This window comes from Heterodontus francisci, chromosome 18, assembly GCF_036365525.1.
Source record: "Heterodontus francisci isolate sHetFra1 chromosome 18, sHetFra1.hap1, whole genome shotgun sequence".
NCBI lineage: Eukaryota > Metazoa > Chordata > Chondrichthyes > Heterodontiformes > Heterodontidae > Heterodontus > Heterodontus francisci.
Genome location: NC_090388.1, coordinates 35,283,035 through 35,307,829, shown reverse-complemented (window position 1 = coordinate 35,307,829; position 24,795 = coordinate 35,283,035). Strand labels below are relative to the sequence as shown.

At 43.0% G+C, this 24,795-nt stretch overlaps 1 protein-coding gene across 8 annotated transcripts in view; it reads right to left on the bottom strand.

Moving 5' to 3' along the window:
- Positions 1-24,795, bottom strand: part of si:ch211-272n13.3 (ankyrin repeat domain-containing protein 26) — a 260,148-nt gene that overhangs the window by 151,400 nt on the left and 83,953 nt on the right. For all 8 annotated transcript variants that reach the window (XR_010976854.1, XR_010976855.1, XM_068050522.1 and 5 more), the window contains 2 exons: positions 18,697-18,767; positions 13,656-13,758 (listed from right to left, as the gene is read on the bottom strand). Coding sequence is in view for 6 of the 8 variants with exons in the window: in XM_068050522.1 (XP_067906623.1) it covers positions 13,656-13,758; positions 18,697-18,767 (174 nt within the window). In the remaining 2 variants the exon portion in view is untranslated. The remainder of the gene's footprint in view (positions 1-13,655; positions 13,759-18,696; positions 18,768-24,795) is intronic.

Here is a 24,795-nt window from a genome sequence, read left to right as displayed (position 1 = left end):
TCAAGCCACCGTCCAAAGGTCTGTCACTGACCTCATCTCCTCTGGAGATCTTCCCTCTATGGCTTCCAACCTCATAGTCCCACAACCCCGGACAGCCCGCTTCTACCTCCTTCCCAAAATCCACAAACGGGACTGACCCGGCAGACCCATTGTGTCAGCCTGCTCCTGCCCCACTGAACTTATTTCTTCCTATCTAGACTCTATCTTTTCTCCACTGGTCCAGTCTCTTCCCACCTACATCCGTGACTCTTCTGACGCCCTACGTCATTTTGACAATTTCCAGTTTCCTGGTCCCAACCGCCTCCTCTTCACTATGGACGTCCAATCGCTCTATACCTCCATCCCCCACCAGGATGGTTTGAGGGCTTTCCGCTTCTTCCTGGAACAGAGGCCCAACCAGTCCCCATCCACCACCACCCTCCTCCGCCTGGCTGAACTTGTTCTCACATTGAACAACTTCTCCTTCAACTCCACGCACTTCCTTCAAGTAAAAGGTGTCGCTATGGGTACCCGCATGGGTCCTAGTTATGCCTGTCTTTTTGTGGGATATGTCGAGCATTCTTTGTTCCAGTCCTACTCAGGCCCCCTCCCCCAACTCTTTTTCCGGTACATTGATGACTGTATCGGTGCCGTTTCCTGCTCCTGCCCCGAACGAGAAAACTTTATCAACTTTGCTTCCAATTTCCACCCTTCTCTTACCTTTACATGGTCCATCTCTGACACTTCCCTTCCCTTCCTCGACTTCTCTGTCTCCATCTCTGGGGATAGGTTGTCTACTAATATTCATTATAAGCCCACCGACTCCCACAGCTACCTCGACTACACTTCTTCACACCCTACCTCCTGTAAGGACTCCATTCCATTCTCCCAGTTTCTCCGTCTCCAACGCATCTGCTCTGATGATGCTACCTTCCATGACGGTGCTTCTGATATGACCTCCTTTTTCCTCAACCGAGGATTTCCCCCCACTGTGGTTGACAGGGCCCTCAACCGTGTCCGACCCATTTCCCGCACCTCTACCCTCACCCCTTCCCCTCCCTCCCAGAACCGTGACAGGGTTCCCCTTGTCCTCACTTTTCATCCCACCAGCCTCCATATCCAAAGGACCAGCCTCCATATCCAAAGGATCATCCTCCGCTATTTTCGCCACCTCCAGCGTGATGCCACTACCAGTCGCATCTTCCCCTCCCTTCCCCTGTCAGCATTCCGAAGGGATCGTTCCCTCCGCGACACCCTGGTCCACTCCTCCATTACCCCCACCACCTCGTCCCCGTCCCAGGGCACCTTCCCCTGCAATCGCAGGAGGTGTAATACCTGCCCATTTACCTCCTCTCTCCTCACTATCCCAGGCCCCAAACACTCCTTTCAGGTGAAGCAGCGATTTACTTGTACTTCTTTCAATGTAGTATACTGTATTCGCTGCTCACAGTGTGGTCTCCTCTACACTGGGGAGACCAAGCGCAGACTGGGTGACCGCTTTGCGGAACATCTCCGCTCAGTCCGCAAGCAGGACCCTGAGCTTCCGGTTGCTTGCCATTTCAACACTCCCCCCTGCTCTCATGCTCACATCTCTGTCCTGGGATTGCTGCAGTGTTCCAGTGAACATCAACACAAGCTCGAGGAACAGCATCTCATCTACCGATTAGGCACACTACAGCCTGCCGGACTGAACATTGAGTTCAATAATTTCAGAGCATGACAGCCCCCCATTTTACTTTCATTTTTAGTTATTTTTTCTTCCTTTTTTTTACATTCTTTTTTACATTTTTTACAATCTTTTTTTGCATTTATTTCATTTCATCTTAGTTTGTTCAGTTTGCTTACCCACTGTTTTTTTCAGGTTTGCACTTGCTGCTGTTCAATATTCAGTGTATTTACACCTAATCTGTACTAATGCTTTGCCTTTCAACACACCATTAACATATTGTTTGCCTTTGCTCCGTGACCTTTTGGTCAGCTATGTGGCCTGGTCCAATCTGCACCTTCTCCTTTGTTATCTCTTGCCCCACCCCCACCTCACTTGCTTATAATCTGTGACTTTTCTAATATTTGTCAGTTCCGAAGAAGGGTCACTGACCCGAAACGTTAACTCTGCTTCTCTTTCCACAGATGCTGCCAGACCTGCTGAGTGATTCCAGCACTTCTTGTTTTTGTTTCAGATTTCCAGCATCCGCAGTATTTTGCTTTTAGCCTACTTTAGATATTTGACATCATGGACTAAATTTTGAGCCCCTGCTGGGGCTGGGAACAGAGGCAGGCGGGAGCTGAAAAAATAGCTCATCTTGAAGCACCCTCTCTCTTTACTAAGCTTCCATCGCAGCCTACTGCTCCTTTCAAGCTGAAAAGCCTCTAACTGGCCCTCCTTCGAGAGCCTGTGTACTATCCTTAATTGGACAGTCAGCCCGTCTCTATGTCAATTAAGGGAACTTCCGCATAAAAATCACAATGAGTGATTATTTCCCTTGGGAGTGGGTTTGGCACCCGGAAACACTCCAGACCTTTGTTGCCTGCCCCCGGAGGGATACTCCTACCCAGGTGTTCCCCTGCCCCTGCAAAACACAGTAGCATCCATGCTAATTAAACAGGGGCTACTGGTTTTGATGTGACTGTACTCTTAAAGTTCTGTCCTGTAGCTCAACATTCACATTGGGACAGTGAAAAATGTAACAAGCTCACTGTCACTCCAAAAGAATTCGAAATAAACTGCTGTAATTATCAAAAATCAACAAAAAAAGTTATGAAACAAAAAGATAATTTTTAAAGACAAAGGTATAAAAATACTGCATATCGCTCCATCCACAGTAGATTACATTTCCCCCCATTTCTATGGCACAATAGTTTTGAAAAAAAAAAGCTGTTTTACTGATCAAGTCTGCTTGTCGAATATATTCTATTAAAGCAAATGGCTTTTCCATCAATCATCTAACTCCACAACAAAAGTTTCAGAAGAATGGAATGCTGGCTTGTTACACATTCAACGTCTGGTGATCAAAATCCAATTGGGTTAATTGGAACAGGGAGCAGTTCCATTAGAATCATAAAGCTATTCAGCACAAAAACAGGCCCTTCAGCCCATTGTATCTGTGCCGGCCATCAAGCACCTAACTATTCTAGTCCCATTTTCCAGCACTTGGCCCATAGCCTTGTATGCTTATGGCGTTTCAAGTGCTCATCTAAATACTTCTTAAATGTTGTGAGGGTTCCTGCCTCTACCACCTCTTCAGGCAGTGCATTCCAGATTCCAACCACACTCTGGGTGAAAAAATGTTTCCTCAAATCCCCTCTAAACCTCCTGCCCCTTACCTTAAATCTACACCCCCTGGTTATTGACACCTCCGCTAAGGGAAAAAGTTTCTTCCTATCTAACCTATCAATGCCCCTCATAATTTTGTATATCTCAATCATGTCCCCCTCAGCCTTCTCTGCTCTAAGGAAAACAACCCTAGCCTTTTCAGTCTCTCTTCATAGCTGAAATGCTCCAGCCCAGGCAACATCCTGGTGAATCTCCTCTGCACCCTCTCCTGTGCAATCACATCCTTCCTATAGTGTGGTGCCCAGAACTGTACACAGTACTCCAGCTGTGGTCTAACTAGCGTTTTATACAGCTCCATCATAACCTCCGTGCTCTTATATTTTATGCCTCAGCTGATAATGGTAAGTATCTCATATGCCTTCCTAACTACCTTATCAACCTGTGCTGCTGCCTTCAGTGATCTATGGACAAGTACACCAAGATCCCTCTGACCACCTGTATTTCATAGGGTCCTACCCTCCATTGTATATTCTCTTGCCTTGTTAGTCCTCCCAAAATGCATCACCTCACACTTCTCAGGATTAAATTCCATTTGCCGCTGCTCTGCCCATTTTACCAGCCCATCTATATTGTCTTGTAATCGAAGGCTTTCCTCCTCGCTATTTACGACACCACTAATTTTCGTGTCATTTGCGAACTTACTGATCATACCTGCTATATTCGTGTCTAAATCATTAATGTACACTACAAACGGCAAGGGTCCCACCACCGATCCCTGCGGTACACCACTGGTCACAGGCATCCACTCACAAAAACAACACTCGACCATCACCCTCTGCCTCCTGCCACTAAGCCAATTTTGGATCTACTTTGCCAAATTGCCCTGGATCCCCTGGGCTCTTACCTTCTTAACCAATCTCCCATGTGGGAGCTTATCAAAAGTTTTAGTGAAGTCCATGTAGACTACATCAACTGCTTTACCCTCATTGACACATCTAGTCACCGCCTGGAAAAATTCAATCGAGTTAGTCAGACACGATCTTCCCCTGACAAAGCCATGCTGACTATCCCTAATTAATCCCTGCCTCTCCAAGTGGAGATTAATCATGTCCCTCAGAATTTTTCCAATATTTTCCCAACCACTGATGTTAGACTCACCGGCCTGTAATTACCTGGTTTATCCCTGCTACCCTTCTTAAATTATGGCACCACATTTGCTGTCCTCCAGTCCTCTGGTACCTCTCCTGTGGCCAGAGAGGATTTGAAAATTTGTGTCAGAGCCCCTGCTATCTCCACCCTTGCCTCAAAGAACAGCCTGGGATACATCTCATCTGAGTCTGGGATTTATCCACTTTTAAGCCCGCTAAACAGCTAATACTTCCTCCCTTTCAACGCTAATATGTTCAAGTATATTACAATCCTCCTCCCTGATCTCTACACCTACATCGTCCTTCTCCATAGTGAAGACAGATGCAAAGTAATCATTTAAAACCTCACCTATGTCCTCCAGCTCCACACATAGATTGCCACTTTGGCCCCTAATGGGCCCCACTCTTTCCCTGGTTATCCTCTTGCCCTTAATATACTTATAAAACACCTTAGGATTTTTCTTTATCTTGCCCGCCAGTGTTTTTTCATGTCCTCTCTTCGCTCTCCTAATTACTTTTTTTTAAGTACCTCCCTACACTTTCTATACTCCTCTAGTGCCTCCGCTGTTTTCAGCACTCCAAATCTGCCATAAGCCTCCCTTTTTTCCCTGATCCAATCCTCTATATCCCTCGACATCCAGGGTTCCCCAGACTTGTTGGTCCTACCCTTCACCTTAACGGGTACATGTTGGCCCTGAACTCTCACCATTTCCTCTTTGAATGACACCCACTGGTCTGACGTAGACTTTCCTACAAGTAACTTCTCCCAGTCCACTCTGGCCAGATCGTGTTTTTTTATCATATTGAAATTGGCCTTCCCCCAATTCAGTACCTTTATCTCTGGCCCATCTTTGTCCTTTTCCATAACTACATTAAATCTTAGAGTTATGGTTACTATCCCCACAATGCTCCCCCACTGACACTTCTACCACTTGTCCAGCTTCATTCCCTAGGATTAGGTCCAGTACTGCCCCTTCTCTTATGGGACTTTCTACATACCTGCTCAAAAGGCTATCCTGTATGCATTTTAAGAATTCTGCCCCCTTTAGGCCTTTTACACTCAGACTATTCCAGTTGATATTCGGTAAGTTGAAATCCCCTATTATTACCCTATTATTTTTACACCTCTCTGAGATTTGCCTACATATCTGCTCCTCTATCTCTCCCTGACTGTTTGGAGGCCTGTAGTACACTCCCAGCCAAGTGATTGCCCCCTTTTTGTTTTTAAGTTCTACCCATATGGCCTCATTAGAAGAAACTTCTCAAATATCATCCCTCCTTACTGCAGTAATTGATTCCTTGATCAACAGTGCAATGCCACCTCCTCTTTTATCCCCTCCCCTGTCACGCCTGTCTCTGCAGGCAATGGTCTCTTAGTATGCAAATGTTCCCAGCCACTGCTGTTAACTCTTGAAACAAATCATCTTTTCAGTCCAGCAACAGTTTAAAAATAATGCTGCATATGAAATATAAAACCTCATTTGTGGCAGGTGGGGTCTTCATGACACCTCCACACCCAACGGAATGAAATGCTTTTCGAAGAGCATTTCATTGAAAGGGACTAGAGAGAAGAGTAAGTACAGGAAAACACACATGCACCTCTCTCATTCATTCAGCAATGCTAACAATTGTTACTGCCTGTCTTTTCTTGGTAGCAGTGCTGCTTTAAACTGCCCTTTTTGGCATCCCAATAAACATGTGATTTTTGGGGAAGTTTCTCAGTTTGCACATTTCCATGACTGCCTAGGGAGTCTTTGTTCCTGTTGAGGTCTGCAGGGGGTGGGTTAGATTTAATTAGCCCAAAGTTAGAATTCTGATCACGAGAGTCAGTCGTGGGTGGATCCATTCTGAACTCTCTTTCAGTGCTTTGATGAGCCATGCAAGGGCTTTTCTCCTTAGGGGATGGTTGGTTCCCTTTTCCCCGACTGTGGGGGTGGATTCTTTGCTAATCTTCCCTTTGTCCTCTGGGATACTCCTACTTTGTCCAGATTCTACTGGACTCCCCTGTGGCACTTCGACTCTGTGAGGCATCACCCTCACGGTTTCTCTGCCCTCTTGAGGACTTTCTTTGTCTCTGCAGGTTTCTGTAAATGCTGTTAGCCACTCTGGTGGGGTGCTTCTAGTGTATGCATTTACACAGGAAGATGTGGGGTCTAACTTATCAAAGATTTCGGGTTTGGCTGACCGGACAGTAGAGGTTTCCATTTGGGATTCCACTTGAACTTCCTTTAACCTGCCCTCTTTGTCCCCTTTGCTCTCCAACCTTTTGCCAGCCCGGTGCCTGCCTATCCCCTTTTGGTCTCGGCAGGGGCCCCTTAAAGCCTGGCTTGGGTATAAAATTAAAATCCGAGCCGGACCCGACCCGACAACAGCCCACCCGAACCCGACCAGGGCCTGAGTCCTTTAATTTTTTTTTTAAATACCCGACCCGAAAATAAAAAAACATATTAGATTAAATGTAGATTAAAACAAAAACAAAACGAAACAAAACAGTACAGTCCAGCCCGACCCCGAATGCTGGACGCAGAATACAGACCCGACCCGAACCCAACACATGTAGTCGGGTTTGGGTCGGGTAGCCAGGCTTTCCTTACAGTTCACCAGCCCTCTGCTGGAGGGTCCTACAAACACCAGTACAGGACTTAGGGGTGCAGATTTCACTGTAGGTTGGGGTTTCCCCTCAACCTGGCACAAGTGGCAACTCCTACAATACTCCACCACATCTTTGTGGAGTTTTGGCTAGTCAAAGTACTGTCTTATGCGGGCTTTGGTTTTTCGTATAGCGACATGTACAGCCACTGTAATCTCATTGGCCATTCTTAATATTTCTCTACAGCACCTCTGCGGTACCATTAACTGGTGAATCCCTGTCCACTACTTTCTCTCAGGCCTGTGAGGAGAACGCCACTTCCTCATCAGTACCTCATTCTTTAAATAGTAGCAATAAGGGACTCTGCTTCAATTTCAGACTGGGCAGCCTGTGCTAACTCTCTCAGTACTGGGTCAGCTCGCTGAGCCTCAGCTAGGGAAGATTCATTTAACTCATTCCCTGGGTCTTCTAACTTTCCAAAGAAAGTCTGACAGACAGACAGACCTCATGATCATCTGCCTGCAGTGCCAATTCAGTCTCCTCTGGGGGAGTTGGTTTGATCATTCACTACACGTGCAGAGAAACTGCAAGGGACCATCTTCTACCACTGCCCTGTCTCTCTGACCTCCTGTGGTCTCTCTTTCACTACTGGGGAAGCTACCACCTTCGCCCCTGCCAGATCATTACCTAGGAGCAGGTCAACCCCATCCACAGGAAAACTAGGGACAATCCCTACCATCACTTGCCCCAAAACTAGGTCGTACTCCAAGTGGACTCGACACAAAGGTGCAGGCATGCACTGCCCTCCAATACCATTCGCCACCATTCTGGTGTTTACTGCATTCTCTGGGGAAAAGGTCAGGGCTTTCCCAGTAAAAGGGATCAGGTGGTCCCTGAGGATTACTATGGGCTTGTGTGCCCCACTCGAGGGGTATAGGGTTACTCTCCCTTCAGACACAAAATCCTAATAGTCTTCAGGAACCCTATTAAATTTTCCTGCATCTACAGCAGTACATTTCCTGGGCCTTACGACTGCTGGAGTCAAAGCCACAGCTTGTTCAGCTGTGCTTTCCATCAGGGTCCTTTCTCCTTTACTGAGCAGGCATGCCCTGATTAACCTAAAGGTTTTCCCCTTAGTTTCCAGCAGTCAGCTCTTAGATGACCTGCTTTATTAGAATGGAAGCACACAGGTCTCTGGGTCTTGCCCCTATCTACAGCACCTTCCTTTTTGGCTGGAGGAGGGCCCCCTGTGTCTCCTGCTTTTCTTTCTCTCCCAGGACTGCTTGGGCTTCTATCACCTTCCCACCCTTTGTGTCCTTTTTGGATTTGTGGGGGTGACTAGGAAAGGTTTTCTCCTAGGGAACCGAGAGCAAACTCATCAGCCAGAACTGTGGCTTGCCGGCTCTATGAACGTTTTGTTCCTATACATGTGTCTTTATGGAGAGTGGGAGAGTGTTTTTAAATTCCTCCAGCAAAATTACCTCTCTGAGATTTTCACAGCTGGGCTGCACTTTCAGAGCCCTCAGCCACTGATCAAAAGCTTACTTCTCTCAAACTCCAGGTAAGTTTGATCAGCTTGCTTCTTGAAGGTTCAAAACTTTTGGCAATAGGCTTCCGGTACTAACTCATATGCCCCAAGGATATCATTTTTTGTCGGTTCATAATCTGATGAACTCTCATCTGGCAACAGGGAATAAACCTCATCTGCTTTTCCTGTTGGACTCTGTGTTACAAAGCAAGCTAAGTTTCAGCTGGCTACTTTAACTGCCTTGTAAGTTTTTCAAAAGATACAAAATATGCTTCCATGTCTCCCTCATTGAATTTTGGAATCAATTGGGAAAATTTTTAACAATTCTGTACCCAGCCCTGAATTATGATCCTCCATATTGGCCATGCTTTCACTTGGGTTACTCTGTTGCCCGTCCCCCCCCCCCCCGCCAATTAACTCAAGCCGCCTCAGTTTTCTCTCTTCATATTCCTTCTGGAAAGCTCTCTCTTTCTCTCTCTCCTCTCTTGCTTTCTCTCTCTCCTCTCTTGCTTTCTCTCTCTCCTCTCTTGCTTTCTTCACATTCCTTCTGGAAGGCTCTTTCTCTCTCTCGTGTCTCTCCCTTTCTCTTCCCATCTTCTAATTTAAGTTTCCTCTGTTCCATTTGTATCTTTGCTAGCAATACCCTGTTGGAGTCTATTTCCAACCTTGTTTCTGCTTCTTCAGATTAAAGGGAAAAATGGTTGGCCGCTAGTCTTAAGAGTTCAGACTTTCTAGCCTTGGCATGGACAGTGATCCCAAACTGCTCAGCCATTTTTCTCAACTCCTCCATAGACACTGCTTTTAACTTATCCCAAGTTACTTCACCCTGGCTAGGGAAGTTACTGGCTTCAGTCGCAGACATGTTAGTATTTAAGCACACACTACCACAAGAAAACCTGTTTTGAAATTCTTTCTCTTTTTGATTGGGATCAATTTGGCTTCCCACTGCTAATTTCTCGTTTGTCTGTGGGTCAAATCTCGGACACTAGCCCCCAAATTTCTGTTACGACCAGGTGAGAAAGTGGTCCAGGGGTTCTCTCTCAGCCGTTGCCTGGTTTGGCTGTAACAGGGTTTAATTTTTTAAAACACCATGTTTTTAGCTCCCCCTCAGTAAATCCTTGCTCACTGGTCTCCAATTGTAATGGCAAAGAAATCAACCAGACAGGTTTTCTTCGATTTAAACAAGAAAGGTGTAAGTTTATTAACCTTAAAACTCTAATTCGGTTAAAACTACTATGAATACGCACCGCGAACACACGCTAGCATGCATAAACACACACACAGATAGAGACTGAAAAGGAGAAAGAATATAGCAGAAATGTTTGAAGTAATAGCTGGAGTTCATTTAGTATCTTTTGAGTTCGATGTAGAGTCTTTGATTGCAGTTAGACCTTGCTGTTTCATTGGGGCCTAGTGCATGCTTTCAAACTTGTTTCGATCTAGGTGTTTTCTCGAGGTTTAAGTGGCTTCAGTGGATCTGGAACTTCGAGAGAGAGAGAGCTATGGAGAGAGACCTTCCTTCTCTTTTGTCTTCAAAGCAGTCTCTCTTCAAACTTAAATACAATTCAAAAACCCTGGGCCAGCAGGTTGGTCATGTAACTAGGGTTTTTTTCAACAAACTCTCCTCCATTTTTTGTGGATTCTCCATCTGAGCAGACACCCTCAGTGGGGTCGGGGGGGGGGGTGGGTGGGGGGCAGGTGAATGGAATGCTTGCTTGTTACACATTCAATGTCTGGTGATCAAAATCCATTTGGGTTAATTGCATCAGGGAACAGTTCCATTGTCTCTCCAGGCAATGGTCTCTTAGTGTGCAAATGTTCCCAGCCACTGCTGTTATCTCTTTAAACAAGTCATCTTTTCAGTCCAACAACAGTTTAAAATTAATGCTCCATATGACAACATTAATATGCCTCATTCATGGCAAGTGGGGTCTTCATGACAAAAGTCATCATAACATACAACTATAGAGGACTTCCTGAACTTGCCAACAGTAAAGTACACTTTTGCGCACTTCCATAGGAATCAATGGATAACAATCACGCCGGGGAAACCTGACTGATTTTCACCTTCCAAAGGACGCAAGGCAATTTCACCACTCCTATCTTTAATGCGACTGAGATCAGTTACCTTAGCCAAAACTGAGGGAGCTTTATAAGACTGGCTTTGTTTAAAACATTGCTGTGCACACAGGTTAACAAAATGTCAACAGTAAGATACCAATAGTTAGTGAATCAGACTTCTGATACCACAAACAATATTAAAACAAGAAATGTTCATATCTTCAGAAGCCAAAGATGTAATCCTTGTAGTATTGCCAATCTACTGAAAGAAAATAAAAGTTGTTCCAAACAACATAACTGAAAACGTATTAAAAGTATGAGTAATGTCAGACCTGAAGGTATACAACATCATTAATTACTTAGTAATGGAACATATGGTGTGTAACATGCTATATATTTCTCCTATGGTACAGCTCACAGTGAGGATGAGACAAGAGGAGGTGAGAAGACGAGCACAGAGAAGGAAGAAAGGTTTGAGGGGAACAGGAGAATGGGGAAGGAGTGGACAGCACTTGACTAGGCTTATTTTCTTTTCAGTGCGGTAGGAGATGCAATGGGCTGGATTTTGTTCTCCCTCAGACGTCAGGCTCCGTGGTGGGGTAGCCTGAAGATGGCTCCAGGAGAGGGCTGCCATGCACACCGATGCTGGCAGGGCCCCGGCTATTTAAATGAGCCGTTGCATGGAAGCTTTTGACTGCTCCATGATGTGCGACCCACATGGACCAGCTGTCGTTTTTCTCGCCTGCTGCTGAACCCAATGAATAAGAGTCCATTTCTCTCTCCAGAGGAATGGGTGTGTTAGTTTTCTTCCTAATAGAATTGGTTTTCAGTTCAATGTTGGAAGTGGAGAAGCATTGGACCAAGGAAGAGTCCTCAGTTGCTTCTTTTCTTTGCTGCTCTGGCCAAAAGGTTTTCTTATGGCCATCAAGAATCTAAATTATCGGGCAACTAGATATAGCTTAGGATAACTGGAAGATTTCAGTGATAACTTGGAGGAGGAGTCTTAAAATTAATGATTAACCTTACTACTGAATGTTTGAAGAGTAGAGGGAGAGTTGAACAGCCTGTTAATGAACATCAGGGGGCAGTACCACTCATTATTCTTAACATATAATAGATTAACAGATTTCCCATGCCACTAAAGATGCGCTGAAGTTTTACAAGGAAAACATAATTATAATTCTTACATAATCTCTATATGCAAGATTTTTAGGTACATTACTAGTTAATCTCCTGTGGCAATGCACATGTATTGTTAAAAGATGAAGTATGGCTACAGTCTTGAGATATTTGGGCCAGGACATGAAGACATAATTCAGTTCCCATTTTAAAGCAATATAGTCTGACCTCACTTTCATGTATTTAATTATAAATTCTTATGCCTACATTTATAATAGAAGCTGCCTCTGTCAACTTGTCATACTGTAATTACATAAACTTGTCATGGTTGCAAGGAGGGAAGGGAGATAGGATGGAGAGGGTGTAGAAGAGAATACAGGGGTTGAGAGGTTGTTCAAATGGAGAGAGATATCGGACAGGGTCATTTTGATATTCCTCTTCTCTCTACCCCTGTCCCTACCATTTCCCCCCTCAGTTGAAGGAAGGGGTGGGGTACAACTCCACAACTCATTTTCCATGAGGAGGTTGGTGGAATCTATTATCAGGAGTCATTTTCATGGCAGTGGCTGGAGGGGAGGGGCTAAAGAGTCAGAAATGTTGCAAGTGCTCTGTTCTTAACCATTTTTACATCATTCAATAATTGTGGAACATGTAGCTAGCTTTCAGATGTTATTGGGATGTGGACATATGAGGCTGATGTACATGGAGTCTACAAGAACATGATCAGGTCGGTAATATCTTGCAAAAATGTTCTGAAAAAAGAAAGGTTATTACACTTGCCCATTTTTTATTGATAACTGATTCAATGTTGATCTAAGTAGGAGAAAGGGAAGACAACAGATACACTCGGAGCAAGACAACCCAATGGTCAGTTATTACCAAAAGTTCTAAGCAGTCTATAAAGATATTGGGTATGATCTTTTAGGAATATATGACTGAAGTTACAAAACAACTAAGCATTTTAAGGCTATTAAAAAAACTTTCATACTTATATTTTGATTGTTCACTTTAAAAATTAGGTCAGCAGCCAAGAAGCTGTCCCATAGTCACTAACAATTGTGCCATCAGTGCAGCAAGTTTACATAAGTAAAATATGTTAAATGTGGACATGGGAATTTTTTTTAACACAAAAATGTGTTAAAAATGTGACAACAGGAAGTCAAATATCACAGACAGAAACCGTGCACAATCATAAGATTTTTAATAAATTATACAGATATGGATAGCTGGGTGGATGGTTGGATCGTCAGATAAATATGTCATCTACGATTCCACTTAAGAACTTACACACCTAATCTGCACTGACACCATACTGCAATACTGAGGTTTTTTTTTTACAATGTTGAAGGTGCCACCTTTTGTTTGAAAATTTAAATCAAGGTCCTGCTTATGAAGAACTGGGTGTTCTCTTCATATCCTGGCCAATAACCCTTCTTCAACTATTACTATCGGAAACAAACTAACTGTTCACTCATTTTATTTGCCACTTTTTGCAGAAACTTGCAATTTGCAACTGGCTGCTATATTTACCTATTTAACGATGATTTGACTTTAAAAATACTTTGTGATGTGCTTTGGGACTTATGAAGATATGTGAAGGTGCTGTATCAATTAAATTTTTTCTTACCGGCAAGTATAACATCAATAAGTGACAGCTAAAAGTCACATTCCTGTGAACATTTAAGAATGATAAATATCCTGCAAGTTGTTAATGACATTTTCATTAGCTCTTAAGCATAATCAGCCATATCGTGAACTCATTTTTGGAACATATAATGATGATGCATGTCTGATTTTATGGTATCTTCATCTATAGCATAAACTGGATGCTCCCCATAATGCATCCTCTAGATTATGAATCGTAGCATAAAAACATTTTAAGATGTTATCAATTTTTGAAAAAAAGCAGACTTTGTTAACCTCATACTATACAAAATAACAAATGTGGTTGATTACCATCATTCTGATTCTCCATAATGCGTTGCATTTTTGCTTGGTCCTTGACAGAAGATGAAACTAATGAAGCAATGGATTTCTTCTGCAGGCTTTCTGTAGCAGACTAAAATAACAGCATTTATCTTGATATCATTTTGCAATGTATAAAATTTAAAAGCATTCCATTTCATTGGATCAACCTCCAGGCACCATGGTGACACAGCCCCAATGTGCTGTGCCATGGTGAGTAACAAATTCATCTCCACAGTGCTCCATAAACAGTAAAGCTCTGTTGTCAAGGAGCTGCCTTCCCACAAAGAGAAAGGGAAAAGTGAAGGACCAGTCAGCCAGGACCATACTTTTAAAGCTCCTCACAGAGGCAACACTGGCAGAGGGTTAGGAACAGATCCTTAGCCCATTCTCCAGTTTAACTATAGCACATTTGCCTGAAGTTCTGGATTTGACAAAAGGTAAACTAATAAAATGTAGTGAATGTACTGAAAAGTGCATTTCCCAATATTTTCAAACTGGTGTGTTTTATTAAAAATGTGATCAATAACAAATCACAAAACATCGCTATTCTCTCATGGCAGTAACAGTTAATTTTGCATTATCTTCTGCACATAAAGTGAATTTCACAATATTTTCATTGGTGAAAAATCTTAAGATTGTTCTTAACGGATAAAATTCCTCAACGAAATGAGAAACATTTTGCTTTTCTCCATAATCAATGACCTAACAAAATTGCACTTGAGCAATCGAGTATGTGTTCCTGCAATTTGTTAGCCAATCCTTAAATAAGGAGACAAACTAGTAACTTTAAATTATGCTACAGACTGGAGTAACTTTTAATCTTGAGATTTCAGCCCTTCATGGGCAAGGTTTTCCTCCTCCTCGTTCCCTCACTCACTAGGCTACTTTTCATCTCTTTCCCCCCCTCAAGTATTTGCACGCTTCCCCCACCACCAGCCCCCCATGCCCACAATACTGAGTCCAATCAATCAGTGCTCTTCCCCCTACCTTTTCTCATCATCCAAGGCTTCAATCCCCTTGAAAATGCTTATAATGACACATGCTCTTGCAGCATTCTCCAATAGCCCAACTGTTGCTTGCTTAAGAGCAGCAATACAAATCTTCTATACTTACCGACATTTCTACCCAACGTGTTTGTCAGAAACTAACCTCCTCACTCTCCCTCTTGTCCCAGTCATGTGCTCCTGCAACACAGCTTTTCCCTATTACTGCCAGCAGATCAATTCACTGCTCCTCCCATATTTTCCTCCAGGATGTTTCTTCAGTCATGAACTAGGCACTTTCCATCCATAATAATATCATGGCATCAATCAAAACAAGTCTTGCAAGTGGTGACATCTTCCCCCTACCAAAGTCTCGCAAGTGGCCATATCTTCCATCACCAGCCTTATTCAAAAGAGCACAATGAGAGCAAGGCACTCATTACCAATCCTTTTCTCTTACTCCTCAGGCAACTCATCTCCTTTGGCTATCTCCAACAATTTCCCTATCTATATACCCAACTTCTATGCACCCCACTGATTTCAGAATTCATCCTTGGAGAAAATAAAATTCTACCCCAGTTGCTTACAAATTTCACTTTGAGACTGCTACTACATAACTGCTAGCTCTCTATTTGCCACTTCACTCCCTCATCTATACCTTTGATGCCCTTATCCCCAGAAAAATCTTGACAGACTCCTATCCCAGTCATGCCTAATTTTGAGGGAGTATCGTGCAAACCTGAGGCATAACCGTCAGTCATTGGATTTGGGTTAACCACATCGAGCATTACCAGGGCTCACAAGCCTCTGGATTGTCCTGGACGTCAAAGATAATTTCCGGTTCCATTTCTCTACTATCGATCACCTCTGTAAACCTCTCACCTGTGTTCTCTCCACCCTCACCTCTAACCAGTACAAAGAGCTTATGAATGTCTTGTTCCTGTGCTGTACTGTTCTTTGTTCTTTTTAGTTTAGGCAGGCATCAAGATCGGCGCAGGCTTGGCGGGCCGAATGGCCTGTTCCTGTGCTGTACTGTTCTTTGTTCTTGGTCACCATGATTGATACAATTTGATCAATTGTCTTTGCTGCTTACCCCTTCCCCTTGACAATTGACTCAACCTCTTTCCCACCTGCATCCCAGCTCTCTCTAATCTCCCTCCATGCCCTCTTCAGGCTACGTGACACCTACCTCCTACTTGCTGGACCCCATTCCCACTAAACTCCTGACCACCCTACTTTCTTTTCTAGCCACTATGCTAGCTGTTATTGTAAATAGTTTCCTCTCCCCAGATGCTGACTCTCTCCCTTTCAAAAATATTATTCTCCTTTTCAAAAAATGCCGAGTGTCACAATCCTGTTTTTTTTTTCTCCTCAGGAAATATTACGGTGTGCCTTTAAGGCTGTAAAAGATCAGTAATCTTTAAGGCAGCCAGCTCCAGGGACGGAGTGAAAATGCATTCTGGTTGCTTAGCTACAACCTTTCAGAGAGGGAGAACAGGACATACAATGTATCCATTTTTGATTTTGAAAATTGGCTCGCAGAGATACTCAGTTAATAGACTGTTCTGGCACATGAAGGAAATAGGAGAGCTCTCACTGTCTATTTAAACACTGTTTATTATACTCTCTCGAAATTCTAAAGAAGCTTCAAGCCAAATTAGCTTCTTAAAGAAATAACAAATTCTTGATCTACTGTGTTCATCCCTGGAAAGAAGAGTTTGATGCTTCAAATGCTGAACTTAACTGCTGAATTCTTATCTCCGAAAGGATCCTTTCCTCATCAGGCCTTGGAAGACTGCAAGTGAACTTTGAATCAGAGGACTACTCGTCATGAAGCGTAATCTGCAAAGACTTTATTGTTATTTCTATTTTTTTGGGCAGCTAATTAAACACCAAACTACTGTTAGTTTGGGTATATGTATGCGAATGCGGGAGTTAAGATTCTTTAAATAAGTTATAAGGTCTTCAAATATTTGTTTATCTTAGTAGTGTTTAAGATTATAGTTTTTTTTTTTTTAATAAACAGTTAATTTGTTGATATCTAGAGATACCTGGTTTGGTTCGCCTCATTCGGGGGTTACTAGATTGTTTCAATTCGGCTACTGCTTTCTTTGATTTGGAAAGCTTAAAAGATATGTATGATGCGACCTGTGGAGCAGCGGGACTGAATTGACAGTGCATTGCTCCCACTGCAATCAGAATCATATATTTTGATTGTGGGCTTTGTCCTGAGCAGTCGTACCATAACACAAGGACTGAAAGTATTCACCAGCTACTACACCCCTTTCCTCCCAAAGCTTTTTAATGTGTTATCTTTTCCCAGAATCATTCTCATCTCTCCCGTAACTCCCTGTTTGAATCCTTCCAATCAGGCTTCAGCCCTTCCATAACACTGAAATGCCCTAATCAGTGATATTCATAGAGTCATAGAGAGATACAGTACTGAAACAGGCCCTTTGGGCCACCGAGTCCGCGCCGACCATCAACCACCCATTTATACTAATCCTACATTAATCCCATTTTTCCCTCTCACATCCCCACTTTTCCTCAATTCTCCTACCACCTACCTACACTAGGGGCAATTTTTTACAATGGCCAATTTACCTATCAACCCACAAGTCTTTGGCATGTGGCAGGAAACCGGAGCACCCGGAGGAAACCCACACGGTCACAGGGAGAACTTGCAAACTCTGCACAGGCAGTACCCAGAACTGAACCCGGGTTGTTGGAGCTGTGAGGCTGCGGTGCTAACCACTGCACCACTGTGCCGCCCAATGTCAATGACTGTGGTCTTACATGGTTCCCCCATTACTATTTTAATCAAAGCCAGAGCATTTCCCTGTCTTCTTACACAATAATATTATTTGCTGAGTCTCCTAAGAATTTATCCTAGGACCCCTCCTCTTCCTCATCTACATGTTGCTCTTTGTTGACACAATTTGCAGGCATGCATACTAAGCTCTACCTCTTCATGACCTCTTCTGATTCCTCTACAACTTCTGTGCTGTCAGACTGTTTGCCCAGCATTCAGTCTTTGATAAGTCTTAATTTCTTTCAAATAAACACTGAGAATACCAAAGCCATTGTATTTAGCTTCACCCCCACCAACCCCATCACAAACCCTACTCCATTGCTATTGACTCCAACAACTGACTCAGGTTAACAATTTCAGCATTTTGTTCAGCCCCAAGCTGACATTCTGACCATATATTGTCTCCATCACAAAGATTCCATATAACATCACCCGTTTCTGTCCTTACCTTAACCCATTCGCTGCTGAAACCCTCATACTACGCCTTCATCACCTCTACACCCAACACCTCCAATACTCCCTGATCTCCACCTTTCAAACTACAGATTATCCAAAAGTCTGCTGCTCATATCCTATCCTATCCCCATACAAAATTCAGCTTATTCATCATCTTTATCCTCATCTATCTAAATTGGCTTCCAGTCCAACAACTGAAATTTTAAATTATTGTCCTGGTTTTCAAAACCCTCTATTGTCTTTCTCTTACCTACCTCCATAACTTGCTAGAACTCTAGACGACTCCAAACAGATGGTTTTTCTGGCTGTAGCCTCTTGTGTTTCCCCTCCTCCCTTCATCCCACAAGCGACAACCACATAGGTCCCAGTCTCTGGACTTCCCTCCCTAAAATGTCTGCTTCTCCATCTCTGTATCCTCCTTTAAGACCCTCGTTAGAGCTCATTTCTTAACAGAGCTTTTGGTCAAACCAAATCTCTCCATTTTTGGCCAGTAACCCTTTTTCTTTCAAGCTTCCGTGAAGCACATTTGGGTATTTTTTATGATAAAAAGTGCACCATAAATGTAAGTTGCTATTGTTGCTTCAGCTTTTTTCAATTTTTCATTGAAAGACAAAATTTCATCACCTAAGCTTATTTGGGCTATTTGTGCAAATTCTGGGAATTCCAAGATATTTGAAATGGCAATAATACTACAATATTTCACAAAGCATTACCACAAATAACCTGTGTGAGTTAAATGAGATGACTTGAATGCAAGAAAAAGTATATTAAAGCATACCTCAGAATCCCAAGGAGATTCTACATCCTCTTCAGCTTCCACCTCCTCCAAGCCCAATTCTAACAGCAGGTCTACATTTTAAGAAAGTTAAAAAATATCCCAATGAATAAAGTAATACAACTAACTGTAGATGTTAGCTGCCCTCATTATAATGGTTTTCTTTCCATAAACCAGGGAACTCACTCAAGATAGGACTTAAAAAAAAACACAAATTGAAACATATATTTATTTATTTTCCTCCAATTTCTCGAGAGACTTCAGTTTGATGGAGCTTTGCAACATACACAGAATGCTCCATGGTTGACCTGGGCCCAACACTGTAGGACAGGGTATAAAGGAAAAATAATGGCAGCTTGTCAGAAAAGTACAGCGATAATTATGGGGGGTTTTAACCTACATACAGACAGGAAAAATCAGATGGGCAGAGGTAGCCTAGGTAAGGAGTACATAGAATGTTTTCGGGATAATTTCTTGGAGCAATACGTTCTGCAGCCAACCAGAGAGTAGGCTGTACTAGACCTGGTATTGTGCAACAAGATAGGATTAATTAATGACCTCATAGTTAAGGCGCCCCTAGGTAGCAGTGATCATAATATGATTGAATTTTACATTCAGTTGGAGGGAGAGAGAAGTGGGTCCAAGACTAGTATTTTAAACTTAAATAAGGGCAATTATCAGGGCATGAAAGCAGAGCTAGCTAAAGTGAACTGGCAAATTTGGTTAAGGGATAGGTCAATAGCGATGCAGTGGCAGACATTTAAGGGGATATTTCCGAATACAAGGAATTTCAACGAGAAAGAAAAATTCCAAGGGTGGGATTCGCCACAGTTAAAGATAGTATCAAACTTAAAGAAAAAGCCTATAATTGCGCAAAGATGGGAGGTAGGTCAAAAGATTGGACAGATTATAAAAAACAGCAAAGAATGACTAAAAGATTGATAAAGAAGGTAAAATTAAGAGTACGAGAGAAAACTAGCGAGAAATATAAAGACAGATAGTAAAAGTTTCTATAGATATTTAAAAAGAGTTAAAGTGAACGTTGGTCCTACAGAAAGTGAATCTGGGGGATTAATAATGGATAATAAGGTGATGGCAGATGAATTGAACAGATATTTTGCATCGGTCTTCACTATTGAGGATACAAGTAACATCCCAGTATTAGCTGTAAGTCAGGAAATGGAAGGGAGGGAGGAACAAGAAAATTGCAATCACCGGGGAAGTGGTACTGAACAAATTGTTGGAGCTGCAGGCTGACAAGTCCCCGGGTCCTAATGGACTTCAGCCTAGGCTGTTAAAAGAAGTGGCTAGTGAGATAGTTGATGCGTTAGTTTTAATTTTCCAAAATTCCCTAGAGTCAGGGAAGGTTCTGTTAGATTGGAAAATAGCGAATGTAACTCCGTCATTCAAAAAGGGAGGGAGTCAGAAAGCAGGAAACTACAGGCCAGTTAGCTTAACATCTATCTTAGGGAAAATGCTAGAAGCTATTAAAGACATTATATAGCAGGACATTTAGAAAAATTCAAGGTAATCAGGCAGAGTCAACATGATTTTGTGAAAGGGAAATCATGTTTAACCAATTTATTGGAGTTCTTTGAGGGAGTTACATGTGCTGTGGATAAAGGAGGACCAGTGGATGTATTGTACTTAGATTTCCAGAAGGCATTTGATAAGGTGCCACATCAAAGGTTATTGCAGAAAATAAAAGCTCATGGTGTAGGGGGTAACATATTGGCATGGATAGAAGATTGGTTAGCAAACAGGAAACAGAGAGTAGGCATAAATGGGTCATTTTCTGGTTGGCAAGATGTAACGAGTGGTGTGCCACAGGGATCTGCACTGGGGCCTCAACTTTTTACAGTTTATATAAATGACTTAGATGAAGGGACTGAAGGTATGGTTGCTAAATTTGCTGATGACACAAAGATAGGTAGGAAAGTAAGTTGTGAAGAGGACATTAGGAGGCTACAAAGGGTACAGATAGGTTAAGTGAGTGGGCAAAGACCTGGAAAATGGAGTATAATGTGGGAAAGTGGGAAATTGTCCACTTTGGCAGGAAGAAAAAAAAAAGCATATTATCTAAATGGTGAGAGATTGCAGAGCTCTGAGATGCAGAGGAATCTGGGTCTCCTACTGTATGAATCGCAAAAGGTTAGTATGCAGGTACAGCACGCAATTAGGAAAGCTAATAGAATGTTATCGCTTATCTCAAGGGGAATTGAATACAAAAAGCATGGAGGTTATGCTTCAGCTATACAGGGCTTTGGTGAGACCACATCTGGAGTACTGTGTACCGTATGGGTCTCCTTATTTAAGGAAGGTTGTAAATGCGTTGGAGGCAGTACAGAGAAGGTTTACTAGACTAGTACCTGGAATGGGCGGCATGTCTTACGAGGAAAAATTGGACAGACTAGGCTTGTATCCACTGGAATTTAGAAGAATAAGAGGCGACTTGAAGGAAATGTATAAGATCCTGAGTGGTCTTGACAGGGTGGATGTGGAAAGAATGTTTTCCCTTGTGGGAGAATCTAGAAATGTGGTCACTGTTTAAAAATAAGGAGTCACCCATTTATGACAGAGATGAGAACATATTTTCTCTGAGGGTCGTGAAAGCAGAGTCTTTGAATATTTTTAAGGCAGAGGAAGTTAAATTCTTGATAAGGGGGTGGAAGGTTATCGGGGGTAAGGTGGAAATGTGGAATAATCAGTTCAGCCACGAACTTATTGAATCGTGGAGCAGGCTCGAAGGGCCAAATGGCCTACTCCTGCTCCTAATTTGTAAGTTCGTATGTATGTAACCATCTTCAACTGCTTCATCAATTACCTTCCCTCCATAAGGTCAGAAGTGGGGATGTTTGCTGATGATTGCACAAAGTTCAGCACCATTCGCAACTCCTCAGATACTGAAGTAGTCCGTGTCCATATAAAACAAGACCTGGACAACATTCAGGTTTGGGCTGATAAGTGGCAAGTTACATTCGTGCCACACAAGTGCCAGGCAATGACCATCTCCAACTAGAGAGAATCCAACCGTCTCCCCATGACATTCAATAGCATTACCATTGCTGAATCCCCCACTACCAACATCCTGGGGGTCACCATTGACCAGAAGCTGAACTGGAGCAGCCATAAAAATACCGTGACAACAACAGCAAGTCAGAGGCTGGGAATTTTTCAGCGAGTAACCCACCTCCTGTCCATGATCTACAAGGCACAAGTCAGGAGAGTGATGGAATACTCTCGAATTGCCTGGATGTGTGCAACTCCAACAGTCAAGAAGCTCGATACAATCTAGGACAAAGCAGCCCACTTGATTCGCACCCCATCCACCACTGGCGCACAGTAGCAGCAGTGTATACCATCCACAAGATGCACTGCAGCAACTCACCAAAGCTCCTTCGACAGCACCTTCCAAACCCGCCACCTCTACCACCTAGGACAAGGGCAGCAGATGCATGGATACATTAGCACCTACAAGTTCCCCTCCAAGTAACTAATCATCCTGACTTGGAACTATATCGTCATTCCTTCACTGTCACTGGGTCAAAATCCTGGAACTCCTTTTCTAATAGCACTGTGGGTGTACCTACCCCACGTGGACTGCAACAGTTCAAGAAGGCAGCACACCACCACTTTCTCAAGGTCAAATAGGGATGGACAATAAATGCTGGCCTACCCAGCGATGCCCACGTGAAAGAATGAAAAAAAGTTATTCACGCATTAATTTGCTTGCCGAATCTGAATTTAAGGCAGGACTCAGAGGGTTGTGAATCTTTGGCTCCCTACCCCAGAGGATTGTGGATGCTCCATCGTATGTTCACGGCTGAGATAGACAGATTGTTGGTCTCTCAGGGAATCAAGGGAAATATGGGGAGCAGGAGGAACAGTGGAGTTGAGGCAGATGATCAGCCATGATCGTACTAAATGGTGGAGCAGGCTTGAGGGGTCTGCTCCTATTTCTTATGTTCTTATAATATGCGTGCACTTAATTTGTGTAACCACCAATTTCTTGACTGCTCAAATTATGAAGCAGTACTACTATTCTGAACTTCTTACTTTATGGAAGATTTCCAAACATCTTTGATTCATATAGGCTCCAAAACGTACTGGCCCAGGTTTTCCTGAAACGAGGCAAGTTACAGCGCTCATCCTATTGTTGAACTATGCCGAATTATTCTGAGAATCTTCTATGCCGGAACACAAAAACTGATGTAAAACATATGAAAATCAGTGCTAACAAATTACTCTTGAGTCTCAGGGAAAGAACCAAAGTGACCACATATTTCTTCTAAATATCTCTCTAAATGTATGATTTTGAAGTTTGAAGTCATGAAATATTATTTCTCCAAATTAGTCACAGCGTGTTTAAGAAAATGTAATGGTGGAATTTTTACTGCAAATCATTCGGATACCAGAACGATGCATTGAATGATACAGCAAATACATGCTAAGTCTAAGTGAAGAGAGAAAAATAAATCACTGAGAAAAAGCCATAAAACACCAGAAATCTGACCAAGTCTCATTGCGCCTAAAATTTTAGGCATACACTTAGACCGTTCAGAACTGGTGTAAATTCAGGAAGTTCACAGAATCTGTTCATAGAATCATAGAAAGTTTAAGGCACAGAAAGAGGCCACTTGGTCCATCGGGTCTGTGCTGGCCAAAATTCTAATCCCACCTTCTAGCATTTGGTCTGTAGCCCTGCAGCTTACAGCACTTGAAGTGCATATCCAGACTCCTTTTGAATGAATTGAGAGTCTCTGCCTCAACTACCCTTTCAGGCAGTGAGTTCCAGACCATCATCGCCCTCTGGGTGAAAAGGTTTATCCTCATTTCTGCTCTATTTTTATACCAATCACTTTAAATCTATGCTCCTTCGTCACTGACCTCTCTGCTAAGGTGAATAGACCCTTCACTCTATCCAGGCCCCTCAAAATTTTGTACATTTCAATCAGATCTCCCCTCAGCCTTCTCTGTTCCAAGGAGAACAACCCCAGCCTTTCCAATCTTTCCTCAATGCTGCATTTTTCCAGTCCTGGCAACATCCTCGTAAAACTCCTCTGTACCCTCACTAGTGTAATTACATCCTTTCTGTAATGGGGTGACCAGAACTGCACACAGTACTCAAGTTGTGGCCTAACCAGTGATTATACAATTCCAGCATAACCTCCCTGCTCTTGCTTTCTAAACCTCAGCTAATAAAGGAAAGAATTCCATATGCCCTCTTAACCACCTTATCAACCTGTCCTGCTACCTTCGGGGATCTGTGGACATTCACTCCAAGGTCCCTCACTTCCTCTACACTTCAGTATTTCCCATTAATCGTGTACTCCTTTGCCTTGTTTGACCTTCCCAAATGCATCACCTCACACTTATCCAAGTTGAATTCCATTTGCCACTTTTCTGCCCATCTAACCAGACCATCAATATCTTCCCGCAGCCTACAGCTGTCCTCCTCGCTATCTACCACACAGCCAATCTTTGTGGCGTCATCAAACTTCTTGATCATGCCTCCCACATTTGCGTCCAAATCATTAATATACACCACAAAAAGCACTACTCAGCCCTGTGAAAAGCCACTGCAAACAGCCCTCCAGTCGCTAAAATAACTGTCAATAATTACCCTTTGTTTCCTGCCACTGAGCCTACCTTGCTGCATTTCCCTGGATCCCATGGGATTTTATTTTTTTAACTAGTCTGCCATATGGGACCTTGTCAAAAGTCTTGCGAAAATCCAGGTAGACCATAACAACTGCACTACCCTCATCCATCTAATGGTCACACACAAGTTGGTCACACAAGATCTTCCCTTAACAAATCCATGCCGACTACCCTTGATTAACCTGTGCCTTTCTAAGTGATAGTTTATCCTGTCTCTCAGAATAGATTCCAATAATTTACCCACTACTGAGGTTTGACTGACTGGCCTGTAATTATTCAGTCTATCCTTAGCTCCCTTTTTAAACAGAAGTACAATGTTCGCAATTCTCCAATCCTCCAGCACCACACCTGTATCCAGTGAGGACTGGAAAATGATGGCCAGACCCTCTTATTTACTTCACACTCTTCCTCCTTAACAACAATATCTGCATCGTCCCCCTC